The following is a 13,099-nucleotide window of genomic DNA, read 5'->3' as shown; positions in this document are numbered from 1 at the left end:
TATATATATATATATATATATATATATATATATATATATGCAGCTAGAAACAATTTGTATTGTAATGTACACCAAATAAATAAAACTGCACTGAATATATACAAATATACATAAGTATTTCCAATTCTTGTCACAGAATATTTATACACCTCTGCATTTAAGAACCAAATAATGAACTTTTTATGCAACATTATTTATTTAAAAGTATCTTTTGACTTACACAACATTATTTCACAAAAAAGTCTTAAACTCTGAGTCAGTCTTCTCTATTAAGTCAGCAGACATGAACATGCCTTCTATCCCCACTGTAGATTATGTCTGATCACTCAGGTCTCTCTGTAATGTGAATTACAACTGTATCTCGTGAAAATAAAATCATACATTTTCTTAGACCACAATATGAGGACAAAGCAAAAGCTAAAAATGGGCATTACACATGGTTCATATCAATCAAAACAACAATGAAAATGATGCAGTCGACTTCCCTGTTTGTCCGGTCTACTCCTTAAATTCTTGTTTTATGCCTCTCACTGGCTAGAATAGTAGTAAATAAAATGTTGGTGAAGTTTATCTTAAATCTGCAAGATACAGAATATGCTTTTGGACTTTTGTGATCATCTTCAGCGAGAGCAGAACAGATCACAATCTACAGAATGCAGTTTTATAGAAACAATTCAACATTACATTCAAAGGGTTTCTTTGTGAATTAAAATAGAGGTTGGCATCAGTTCATCTCCTAAAACTGAGTTCAAGGAACAAAGGCAGTTAATTTAGCTACTTTTTGGTGTGAGATAACAGCACAGTAGGTTTTGTTCTGTTAAATCTTTGTTGAGCGTTTCCCCCCCCCTTTTTTTCCCCTTTCCTTGTGCGCACCCTGGTGTCTAAATGTGTTAACTGCAATTCGCAGCAGCTTCAGATTATGGAGGTCTCATTTTGATGTGGAATAAAGTCAATTAAGCAAACAAAATATTTCGGGATAACAGCATTAACTGTCAGTCTTATTGTTGGCTTTCATATCGGCCTCATTGAGAAACTCCTGATCAGCATAAATAAGAAAGCCGGTAAAGGTGCTGTCTGTCCAGAAAGGGTCAAAGAAGAGTCCATTCTGCTCAGAGTAAAAGATTTGCAGCCAGACCTGATCAGACTCCTTCAGCTGGAGAATAGTAGAACCAGAAGCCACATCATGGTTTCCTGTGTTGGCATCAAATGTCTTGATCTTGTATTGTCCATTGTGCACCAACCCGATGGCCAGGTGCTTATTGGCCAGTGTGATGTCATAGCTGAAGTAATAGACCCCAGGGACTGCACAGACAAACTTCCCACTGCTGGCATTGTAGTGATTTCCCTCATTCAGCAGGATCCGGCTGAAGCGGATGGGCATGCGCTCTTTAGGATAACTCTTTGTCACAGCCACGGAGAAGGCCGCTCGGGCCGTGCTGCCACAGTTACAACCACCGGGAGCTCCTCGCGGGCCCGTGTCACCCAGCTCTCCTTTTGGGCCCATTTGTCCGGCCAGTCCTGGTGATCCTTGTCGCCCCTTAAGTCCCTGGCGTCCAGCTTTGCCTATAATACCTTCACGACCTTTCACCCCTGGCTTACCTGGGGTCCCAGGTCTCCCTGCACCACCTGATGAACAGGCACAAAATAGCACAACAGGACATTATCTAAATAGATTTGCCTAAACAGACACCGTAAATTCATGGATAAACTTGTAAGCAAAAGTTTTAGCCCCTTCTATATTTTGTTGATTTGTTGTTGGGTTTTTTTTTTAAAGCAAACAACAAAGTCTGGCCTCTTTTCCACTTGTTAAAGCTTAATTAACTTGGCCTTAATTTGATCCTTCAAAGTGAACTGACAAAAACTGCATACACTGACAAAATGTATTACTCTTTAGACTTGTGGTAACACCCAACGACCACAGGCTTCTCTACAAGCTCACTGAGGATGTGAAAATGAAGAACATATTAAAGGATATCAAAGCACTGCCAGTGTGTATAATCCAGAGGGGTCGTTAAGTAATACCCACAAGGATGAAGTGAGGAAGTCAAGGCAATATCAGGGAGAAAAAACGCAGCATATGATGAAAAGGACAGCTTAGTGAGCACGCAAGGAGATGTAATTGTGTTGGGTTTTTACACTGTAGATTGTACAGAAGGCAAGGAGAACAGATACTATTGATTTTCAGCTAATTCTAGTGTGTTTTGCAGGTAGTCAAGAAACAAAAACTAAAAATAAGTTCTTGTTACAACAGGATAACAGTGTCCCAAACATTTTACTAGTATAACTACACCCCTATACTTCATGAATAAAACAGGCTCACAGTCTGCTTATTGAACATCATTAAAACTGTGTCAAAATCTTTTACATGTTGTACTTGCATGAAGGACTAAAAAGGTCTGCAAACTTGGAGTGAGATATAAACAGAAGTGTCTGGAAAACCCAAACTCTGGCAGCAGAGAGCGTTTGAAAGCTTTGATTCCCCTCAGGCAGGGTTACAAAGTACTGATTTATTTTTGAATATGCAAATATTACAAAATGTTGCTCAACTTTTACTATGTAGAAGAACCAACTGCCATTGTCCTGGGCACTACTTCATTAGTTTCACCTCACCAGGTTTGACTCTGTTTTACTTGAACAACAACAACGACTGCTGAAACACGTTTTTGGAGCTTTATTTGCTGTATATTCATGATGGAGCACAGCGACTGTTCACCACATCCCAAAGGTACTTCACTGGTCTGAGATCTAGTGGCTGTAAAGCCCATTTGAGTACAAGACTTCAGTGTTGTGTTCAAGATATCAGTGTGAGATAATTCAAGCTTTATGCTATGGTGCATTATCCAGGTAGTAGCCATCAGATGATGAGTGTACTGTGGTCTTCAGAGGATATGGACAGCAGCAGTGCTCCGGTAAGATGTAGCGTTTAATCCATGCTCAAGTAAACTGTGCCATGAGAGCATCCCCCACACCTTTACAACAGCACTACCACCAGCCTGAATTGCTGATACAAGGGAGGATGGATCATTGGAAGTTTTTTTTCAATCTTCTACACTGCAAAAACTCAAAATTTTAACAAGAATATTTGTCTTCTTTCTAGTTAAAATGTCTAATTTCTAGTCAAAAATATTTCATTACACTTAAAACAAGACTCATCACTGGAAAAAACAACAATTTGCATCTGTTTCAAGTAGATTTTCACTTAAAATAAGTAGAAAAACCTGGCATTGTAACAAGATTTTTTTGCTTGTAATGAGAAGATAAATCTTGTCCCACTGGCAGATTTTTCTACTTATTTCAAGTGAAAATATACTTGAAACAGGTGAAAATTGTCAAATAAGTTATTTTTCTGGTAATGACTCTTGTTTTAAGTGTAATGAGATTTTTTGACTAAAAATTAGACATTTTAACTAGAAATAAGTGTATCATCCATTTTTGATGAGCCTGTGTAAACTGCAGCCTCAGTTTAAGGGTCAGTGTGTTTCCTTTACCTCAACGGTAACAAGTAACACTTTTTTGAGTCACTCTTGCTTTCCAATCTTCTCAAACCAGCCCAGCCTTCCTCCTTTAACCTTTTGCATCAAGAGGACCTTATCCCCCAGAGAACTGTGTAACTGGATAGCTACGGGATATTTGATCATTTTCTGAACACGTTCTTTAAAGACTGCAGATGGTTGTGCATGTAAGTCCCAGCTTAGTAGCAGTTTCTTACTCAGACGAGACCACTGGGCACCAAACAACCATGGCACGTTCGGGTCACTTTTAACCAGTCCAACTATCTGGTTGGTCCTCTGTCTACATACCAAAATGATTTGAGCTGCTGCCATTTGATTGGCCAATTCATCTGGGCCAATGAGCAGTTGATTAGATATAACTAACATCGATGCAATGAAAGATTTTGAAAAATCTTGCAAACGTACAAAATCTTTAGTAATATTCTCCATTGATCCACCAGGTCCAATTTCACTGTATGCCTTATACAGCGTTAATGGTGAAGCTTAGTGAAATTTCAGGTTTATATGGGTCCATAAGTTTATAAATCTATAATAAATATGACCAAGACAGCTGTTCACGACCCCAAAAAGACCGATAAAATTGCAACATTACCTCCATCTCCCTTTTCACCCTTCTCTCCATCTTTTCCATCTGGACCGTCTAATCCTGGTGGCCCCATGGGGCCCATAGTCCCTGGTTGCCCCGGGGCTCCTGGGTTCCCAGCAGGCCCTGCTGGACCTGGCAGACTGCAGACTAGCTGAGAGGACTGAACGGGGAAATTACGAGCCCTCTTGGTTGAGTTTATTGACTGGGAGACAACAGCTGCCAGCATGCAGATCATCACACACATCTGGAGCATACTAGGCACTGAAGAAGAGAGAGCAAAGATGTTAACATGTATTATGATTTGGGTTTTCAATGATCACAATCGCATAAACAGAAGTTGTTGATACAGTACATGCATGCATGCATGCTTTCCTCTAAGATAAGATAAAAAAGAACCCACATCAGGAGCTTCAGTTCGTGCTTCAACTTATAGCCTTATGACAAAAAAAACATTCTCTATAAAACAGTTAAATAAAGGTTACAATCTGAGTTTGCAGCATGTTTTACAAATGGAGTGAATCAGTGACTTAAAATGAAAAAAAAAAAAGACAGAAAACTCACCAGTTGATAAATCATGGCCCCTGGCCATTTTTCGGCTTTATCCACACGCTTCTTCTGCATGAAGGTGCACAAAGTTTCCTACATGATTTCCAAGTGAACGCTCGAAATGACATTCAAGACAAGCTGTGCAGAGGAATGCTCAGCCCAGAGAACCGTCTGTAACATCCGCCCTGTTTATGCAACTCCTGAGCCAAAAAATACTTTCACCATGATGTCATCAAATTGAAGTCAGCAGAACGGCATTGTACGGTTGAAACAGGGACACATCCACATAGATATATCATGAGAAATTAGGATATTACATAACACATTTTTAAATAAAAGCAACCTCCTTAGGCTTTTCCTCTTAGGGTTGGCGACAGTCATATTTTGGAGCAACAAATACAAAATACCTGAACAATGTGGACTATAACAGTGTTTAAACTGATAACCGAATGCTATGTTGTTCATTGTCACTGAGAAAAAAAAAGCTCAAAAAAACATTTTAGCTGGATAATGCAGTGGCTTCTGTTCAACGGTTCCCTGTTATCACCTTTAACTGAAGCAGAAAATACAAAAATATATGAATATTTGCCAAGTATTTTCACTATTGCTGGTCACATCTGGTATCTATTTTATTCCAGATGCATCATAACTACATCACTCAATAGATAAGAACAAAAATGCACTAAATTCACTTGATGTGTTGAAGAAGTATTGTGTAGAATTAAAAGCCCTCTAAACAGAAACACTTCTTTAACAGAAAGAAAAACAATGGTGAATTTAGAAAGAAGATGAGTAGCTGATTATGATAAAATGGAAACTTTTGTTGTGCGAAAATAATCTTTTTACACACTGAATTCAGGCAAATGAAGTTTATTATTCAAAAAAGACAAAAGGATAAATCAATTTTGAAATGTGGTAGTACATGTTTACAAATCACTGTAAAGATCTGAAGGAGGGGGCAGAGGCTGGGACTGAAAAAAATAAAACGAAACTTACACCTAAATTTTGACTTCAAGTCTGCAACAACGAGTACAAAATAATTTTTAAATGACCTCCAACATTTGCCATCCAACAGCGACACTGTGTTGTATCTGTTTTTTTTTTTTTTTCCTTTTTTCTACCGAGCAGCTGGTCTAGTAGAGTTCACAGAGTTTCAAGGAATCAGTGTTGGTCAGGACAAGGTCACTGGCCCAGGAAGGAGGCCATGGGATCGTCTGGCCGGTAGCGTTTCATGCGGAACGCCTCTAGCTCCTCCTCTGTGGGCGCTTTGATTTCAAACAGGCTGTTGTAGGGTCTCTTCCTCTCATCCAGCTGCATTATTTGGTCAACTTGCTTCACCCGCTTGTCCTCCGCATCAAGAGCCTGGGTGAAAATACGAGGGGAGGGGTCAGAAAACATCTAAAGTACAGATACTGAAAAAAATTCAGCATTTTTTTTTTTTCCAAGGACATTTTTTTTTTACCTTCTTCAGCTTCTCTTTCTTCTTTTCTTCATCCTCTGAATCACTGCCATCTGAGCCATGCTTCTTGTTCTTCTTGCTCTTCTTTTTCTTCTTCTTATCTTTCATCTTATCTCGATGCATCTGGTGATTAAAAAACATTGATTTGTTAAACTCTGAATGTTATCGACATCATTGCCTAATATCAAATAAACCTCCTTATGTTAACCATCATCTGCTGCTGCGTTTTTAAATCTTCTCAGTGCCACTTACTTCCAGCAGAGACTTGGGCTCCTCCTCCTCTTGCGGCTCCGTTAATCCTTCTTCAAATGGAGTACACTCTGAATTGTTCTGAAAGTGGTGACAAGCGAGGATGAAAAGTTTACAAAAAAAATAAGAGATTCTGTACATCAAACAGAGGCTTTAAGTACTGTCGGTACATGTACTTACAATCCTAATTCCAGCATCTCCTGTGCAGTAGCTCTGTTTGACCATGGAGCGACAACACTTGTATCCCCAGAAACCATCCTTCCAGTAGGAGCCCCATATACACTATAAAGGAGGCAGTTTAAAACAAGGTGAACAAAACTCAAAAGAATTAACAGGATATTAATCTGGACCCTTTCTCTACTGTCCTCACAATGTGATTGTTGATCAGGACATCCTCCTCATACTTGGAGCGGGCAACGGCCTTCTCAAGTCCTTTCAGCACCGCACCATGACGGGAGTACTCCACGTAGTCCTCTGTCTGGGCCAACAGCAACTCCCGTGGTGGCGCATCCAAGTGGTCCTCACCTCCGTACTGGTCGCCACACACAAAAAGAGATTATACAGTTATAAGGCGAAAATATGGTGAAGTTTAATGTAATCGCTTTCTCCATTCATCGTATTTCTCCATTCATCAATCACTGATTAAGAGCTCTTGTAAATCACCATAACTAACATCAAATCTCTGAAAGTGATTAAAAAAAATAAGAATAATAATTGTGTACCCTCTCCAGGATGGTCTCCCTCTGTTTTTCTTTAAAGTCCTCCTTCTTGACCTTAAACGAGCGATGAAGCACCTCCAGCTTAGTGGGGTCGGCCTGGAGATGGACCTCGGTGCCTCTCTCATAAGCCTCCCAGGCAAACACTGTTACAACACAATGAGGGGCAGAGAAAAAGGACACGTCAACAACACTTCCTCATATGTTTGTGTTCCTCGGTTGCAGAAGATACTTCACTTGAGTTAAGCCTTAATTTCTAATTCTCTGATAGACAGGTTTACTTGCATGCTGTTAACAGTCTTAGCTGTAAATACAAGCTCCTCAAATTTAAAACATTTCACTTTCTGAGAAACTGGAAGTGCAGTCGTCCTATACAAGATGTTAAAAAAAAAAAAAAAAAAAAACTAAAAACTTTGAAATAAACCTACAATTAGTTACATGTTTGTCTAGCTTTATCACAATAGTGATCTGCTCCACTTTCCCACAAGTAACATTATCCATTCTGGATGCAATTCTGATTTGGTAAAGATGCTTTTTAACACTTCACATTTATAAATACGAGTGTTTCATATCAGATTATCACACGAACATGGGAGTCCTCTGAAATAGCACACATATACACCAGATATTTCAAACCAGAATGTGTCATTTGCATCACAAACAACGAGAGAAAAAAAAAAAAAACACACCATATATGAGACCATATTGAAGCAAGAGAGTTGACTGAGGCAGGACTGAAACAGTTGACAATGGCAGCACTACCACCTGACATTGGTGACATTTATCTCCAGAGGGTGGGAAAGACTTGCGTCATTATATATGAAAAGGTGGAGGAGGAGAAAATGTACGATTCCAAAAACAACCCGCCCACTTGTCTGAAATGTTGAATGTTTACTGAAATGTAAAAAAAAAAAAAAAAAACCCACACTGATCAAGAACATGTGCTCCTTGATTGCTGTATATTTTTGAAAATATATAAACGGCTGATTCTTTTTATCCCCAGTGAAAGTTTTTAAGTGTCTTTTCATCAATATGGATCCGTTCTATCTGGATGTGGGTTACATAGTGGAAGAATATTACTATGTTAGGAGGTAGCTTTGTGTCTGCGCTCCCACAACAGAGGATGAATTTCTCAGCAGGCATGCAGATCCATGATGCTCAGCATATTCTTATTGGCAAAAAAGCAAACTATATTCTTATTGATCTTGCATGGTCACATAATGGACATCTATGCCCCTAGCAACACATACTTAAGTGATACAATTCAGAAATCAGAACTAGAGACTTTAGCATCTGCACAATCCAGACCAAAAAAAACTTAATCAGTAATGAGTGACATCAGTGGAAAACACTGGAGATAATGTAGGTAACTTCAGGCAGGTAGTGTGGATTTAGGAAAGGATATGACAATAGGACATCAGGGTACTAAATTATTGTTGTTGTAATTATTGTGAAACGAAAAGACAGAGCAGAGATATTGTTTGTAGCCTGTCCTTTATACAAGATGTCACCTTACTTTTTAAATTGAGATCTAGTTGTTCATTCAGTTAATGTCTCACTGCTGAATAACATGCAGCACTGTGCAAACCTACTCTTCCTTGACCACCTTTTTCATGTCATCCATTTTTATTTATGTAACGTTTTTTTAAGGGAGGAAAAATATTTTTATAACTTACATTGTGTTTGAGCCATGGTGATTGTGTCCCCGCTGTAGCGAACAAAGTTGTCTCCAGCATACCCGACTCTGTTGGACAAAACCATTACAAATGTTTCGAGTGTAAGGCAGTGAGAATTGAGTCATTAAAATGGTAACAGTAACTTACTCATCAGGGTTCATGCCAGTGTTGGAGTACGGGTTCTCTCTCATAGCTCGAGTTTTTGGATCGTAATATGCTGAATTTGGATCCAAATTTCTTAAGTACTGTGAGAAAAAGAAACACAAAGTTTTATCTTATGTCCCCCGCAGTCTGTCCAAAAGTTTGGACAGACTGGGGTAGCTCCAACACTACCGACTAGGTTAGCAGGTTGATCCCTGGCCCCCTCACATGCCTTTAGGCACTGAACCTTGAATTGCCCATCACTCATTTCTGTAACCAGGAATATAATTATGGAAATTAAAGCACTACTGTATATAAAGTGAATATAGAATAGGATGCACTGGGTTTGGGGGATGGAAAAACAATTTAAAGTGCGTGTGTAAAACCTGGATAAGATTCAAATTTTTGATTTACAAATGCAGAACATTTACCATAACAGTTGCTGACTTATGTATTAGTACAATTTCTGATAATATCTCAAATAAATGACCACAGCCATTTGTATCCTACTTAAATGTGACTGCTGCAATTAACAAAATGTTACCAAAAAGCACCAGAAAGGGTTGTTGGGATGCGTTCCCACTACATCCAGTAGCTACCAGATGCATGGACAACAGTAAATGTCTGAAATAGGCTCTTTATTAACACTGTCATCAGTGTGAAAACTAAGAGTAAAATCAGTGCTCATCACTGAATCATCTGCTTCTTACTTTAGCCGTGTCTTCTCTGATACGCAGATTCCTGACAGTGATTCGTCTCTTCGAGTCGAAGTTCTGACCAGGCATGTCGATGTCATCTGCATATTTGTCTTCATCCTCGCCCTCGCTGTCGTGTTCCCGCTCCTGCACAGGACAGAGCCAATGCATTAATTTCTGATCAGGAATATGCATCTAAAGTTAAATAACAACTAAACTGATATTCATAATGATATTGAACACTTACATTTTGGTCTAGTTTTCCTGAGGCCAACTCATCCTGAAGTTTCTGAGCTTTCAGCGTTCTTTTGGCCTGAAAAAAGAAAGAAAATTAGAATAAAACAGTCTTGAAGTGTACTGGAGGTGGATGGTTAAGATAAAACATAATGTTTGGCTTAAACATTGCTTTAAGGTAGAACATGACCATATCCTAAAAATTGAAGCATGCAAATAGTCTCATGGTCAGCTTTTCAATTGTTATTCTCTGAAAAAGAAAAAAAAAAAAAAGTGCAAAAACATCCGTTTGGCCTACAAACTTGCTCTCCACTTAAGTTGTTAACCCTGACCTTGCAAGAATCAGGAACTTTAAGCTGCTTCATAAACACTTAAAATTAATATCAGGACTTGAGGCAAGGTAGCCACAGTTTTTATTTTTATTTTCCACCCAAATCTCAAAAACATACAGAACAAAAGACACACTCCCATGGACTGCTTACCAGATCTACTTTGGCATATTCCTCTACAATCCGCTGGTGCTCCTCAGGGTCATACCCATTCCAGCGGTCACGCTTTCCATCATAGTCCATCAACAGCTGGACTTGAGAGTGTTCATCTGGAGCGATGGATACTCCTGTGAACTTCGCCCCAACTTTTCTGGGTCTCTGATAAAACAGAAGCAAAAGTCAGGCAATCAACATACATACATACGGTAAAGATTTTTTTTGATCAAGGGTAGGAAAAGTGAGGAACAGAGGATGGGGAATCCCAGTCCTCAAGGGATTCCTGCATATGTCAGCTCTTTCCCTGGTTGAGCACACCCTAATACAAATTACTGCATCATTAACAGATTTGTGCCGACCTGTGACAAGCTGATGAAGATAAATTAATTAAAATCAGGCATGTTAAAGGAGGGAAACATCTTAAACATCCAGGACAGCGGGCCTCGAGGACTGGGATTCTCCACCGCTGGTGTAGAAAACAATCTCTTTTGGAGGGGAGAGATTGGTTCAACTACTTTACCTCCAAACAGTCTTTCTTTTTGTGGGTCATGGCCCCGCAGTTCTCACAAGCACCTTTACGAAATTTAGTGGCAACTGCATTCTGCGGGGGACATAAAATAAAGCTTTTAACTTCTGAATCAAATTTTATGACCCTATCAAAGTAACTATTTGAGTAATCCTTACCTCCTGCACACCTCTCTTGTACCAATCCCCAATAGGTGAGAATGTCGTCTCACATTCAATCTGTGGCCTTTGATGTTTTAGTGTGGGTCTTTTAGAGGGGTCAATGTACCACGGCACCGATGAAATATACTGTGGGATGTGAGGGTTAATGTCCCTGGAGAAAACAAGAAGAGTTCAAATTACAAGTCACAGCTTTCAGCATCCATTTCTCATATATTTCTCAGCTAGATGGATCTTTTCCACATAAACCTACTTTCCCTCCTCGTCCACCTCAGCAGGAGCGTTTCCAAGCTTCCTCTGCTCCTCCAGCTCCTTCTTCTTCCTCCAGTCCTCCCTGGTCATCTTTTTGGGCTCATCCAGACCCACGATGCCCTCCGAGGTGCCGCTGGTCTGCTCTGCCATGACTGGATCTGCCATCTGAGCACGAACACGCACAGAGTCCTTACAAACACCAGGAAACTGGACCACATTACACCGGTCATGAAATCACTACACTGGCTTCCAGTGAGCCAAAGGATAGAGTTTAAAATCTTACTGCTGGTCTATAAAGCACTGAATGGTCTTGGACCAAAATACATGGTTGATCTGTTCCCTATGAAGCTCCCAGACCCCTGAGGTTCATCTGGATCTGGTTTGTTGTGTTTCCCAAGAACCAGAACCAAGCAAGGTGAGGCAGCGTTCAGTTATTCTGCTCCTCACCGGTGGAACAAACTTCCTGTAAACCTGAGGTCTGCTCCAGTAAACTACCTCATACTGTGCAATATTTCCTATTTTCTATCCATAATGTTCCAATATTCCTTACTTATCTATGTGCAATACTCTTCCGTCCATTCAAATGCAATATTCTCCCACTCATTCATGTACATTTTTATCCTCCCATTCACTCTTTTTTAGTGTATATATATATATATATATATATATATATATATATATATATATATATATTTCTGTTTCCTGTTATTCATTTTGTTGTTTACAGTACTTTATATAGGTCTTTGCATGTGTGCACTTTTACGGAGCTGCTGCCTAATCTCATTGTACCAGTATAATGATAATAAAGGCTTTCTATTCTATTCTATTCAACTGTCAGCTCCTTTAAAGCAGCACAATGTAACTTTCAGCTTTTTTTGAGTTTGGCGGCTCCTTTGGACAAAAGCGGTAGTGCTTTACCAGTAGTGTGGAAGGGTTCCTACCATCCACCTCCAAGTTACATAGTGCCAGTGAAGGCGATACAGACCCCTCAGACCATGACAGAGGTGTCATTAAACCTGTTGGAAGTTGATGTACCATCACAATGACTCTGGAAATATTATATTAAGGTGGAAAAGTTACGTAGTGCTGCTTTAAATCAGGGTTAAATAATTACTGTTTACTGAAGCGTACTCTTAAATTAAATACTTACCTGCTGTACTCTACTTCTACTGCCCTTACTTTTTAACAACTTGTGCTTTTTATTATTTTACCTCTTTTCTTATCATTTGATTTCATTTTATTTGTTATTTACTGTTTACTACTACTACTACTACTACTGCCATTTAGCAGACGCTTTAATCCAAAGCGATTTACATGTGAGAGAACACCACAAGGACATGTTGGTCAATGGTCAAATGTTTAATTGTGTCTTTCCGCTTTTAATGTCAATGTAAAGCACTTTGAATTACCTTGTGTTGAATTGTGCAGTATAAATAAACTTGCCTTGCCTCATTCACACTTCAGCAGTAACGTGATCTACACAAGAAAAGCATCTCTCCACCACATACTAACTCTTCACTTCACTTACATCTTCATCTACGTGTTGTTTTGACTGAACTGAGATAAATACTTTGTTTTACATCAGCGTTGTCAAATATGCTCGCCTTCTGAACAACTCTGGCGTTGAAGAAACATTTGAACTAAATATTAAACTAAATATACTTTACGAACAACTTACCTTGGTATGATCTTCGTACAGACGAGTTTCCTTTATTTTGATATTTGAAACTGGTAAAGTGTGTTTATATTAAAACCATGGATGTATTATAGAAACTAATTAAAACGCAACAGTCGCCATTTTATTCCGTCCTCGTGACGTCACATCCGTTCTTCCTCGGCGGTGTTGTTGAACTTTGACCTCGCC

The 13,099-nt window shown here is 39.2% G+C and overlaps 2 protein-coding genes across 2 annotated transcripts; both read right to left on the bottom strand.

Moving 5' to 3' along the window:
* Positions 1 to 174: 174 nt before the first annotated feature.
* Positions 175 to 4,805, bottom strand: c1qtnf2 (C1q and TNF related 2). The gene is made up of 3 exons (XM_061726248.1): positions 4,660 to 4,805; positions 4,105 to 4,359; positions 175 to 1,626 (listed from the first exon to the last, which is right to left on the bottom strand). Exons 1-3 carry the CDS (start codon positions 4,685 to 4,687, stop codon positions 986 to 988), a joined length of 924 nt encoding a protein of 307 aa, XP_061582232.1. The 5' UTR covers positions 4,688 to 4,805; the 3' UTR covers positions 175 to 985.
* Positions 4,806 to 5,498: 693 nt separating this feature from the next.
* On the bottom strand, positions 5,499 to 13,058 carry slu7 (SLU7 homolog, splicing factor). Its single transcript, XM_061726247.1, has 15 exons — positions 12,914 to 13,058; positions 11,237 to 11,400; positions 10,984 to 11,137; positions 10,820 to 10,900; positions 10,297 to 10,461; positions 9,828 to 9,893; positions 9,596 to 9,727; positions 8,892 to 8,989; positions 8,745 to 8,812; positions 7,075 to 7,214; positions 6,723 to 6,884; positions 6,533 to 6,634; positions 6,356 to 6,433; positions 6,107 to 6,226; positions 5,499 to 6,006 (listed from the first exon to the last, which is right to left on the bottom strand). The coding sequence occupies exons 2-15, from the start codon at positions 11,398 to 11,400 to the stop codon at positions 5,827 to 5,829; spliced, it is 1,710 nt and encodes a 569-aa protein (XP_061582231.1). The 5' UTR covers positions 12,914 to 13,058; the 3' UTR covers positions 5,499 to 5,826.
* Between the last annotated feature and the right edge of the window lie 41 nt (positions 13,059 to 13,099).

The sequence above is a fragment of the Cololabis saira genome, chromosome 7 (assembly GCF_033807715.1).
Source record: "Cololabis saira isolate AMF1-May2022 chromosome 7, fColSai1.1, whole genome shotgun sequence".
NCBI lineage: Eukaryota > Metazoa > Chordata > Actinopteri > Beloniformes > Belonidae > Cololabis > Cololabis saira.
The sequence above is the reverse complement of the archived record's forward strand: the minus strand, read 5'-3'. Positions and strand labels throughout refer to the sequence as shown.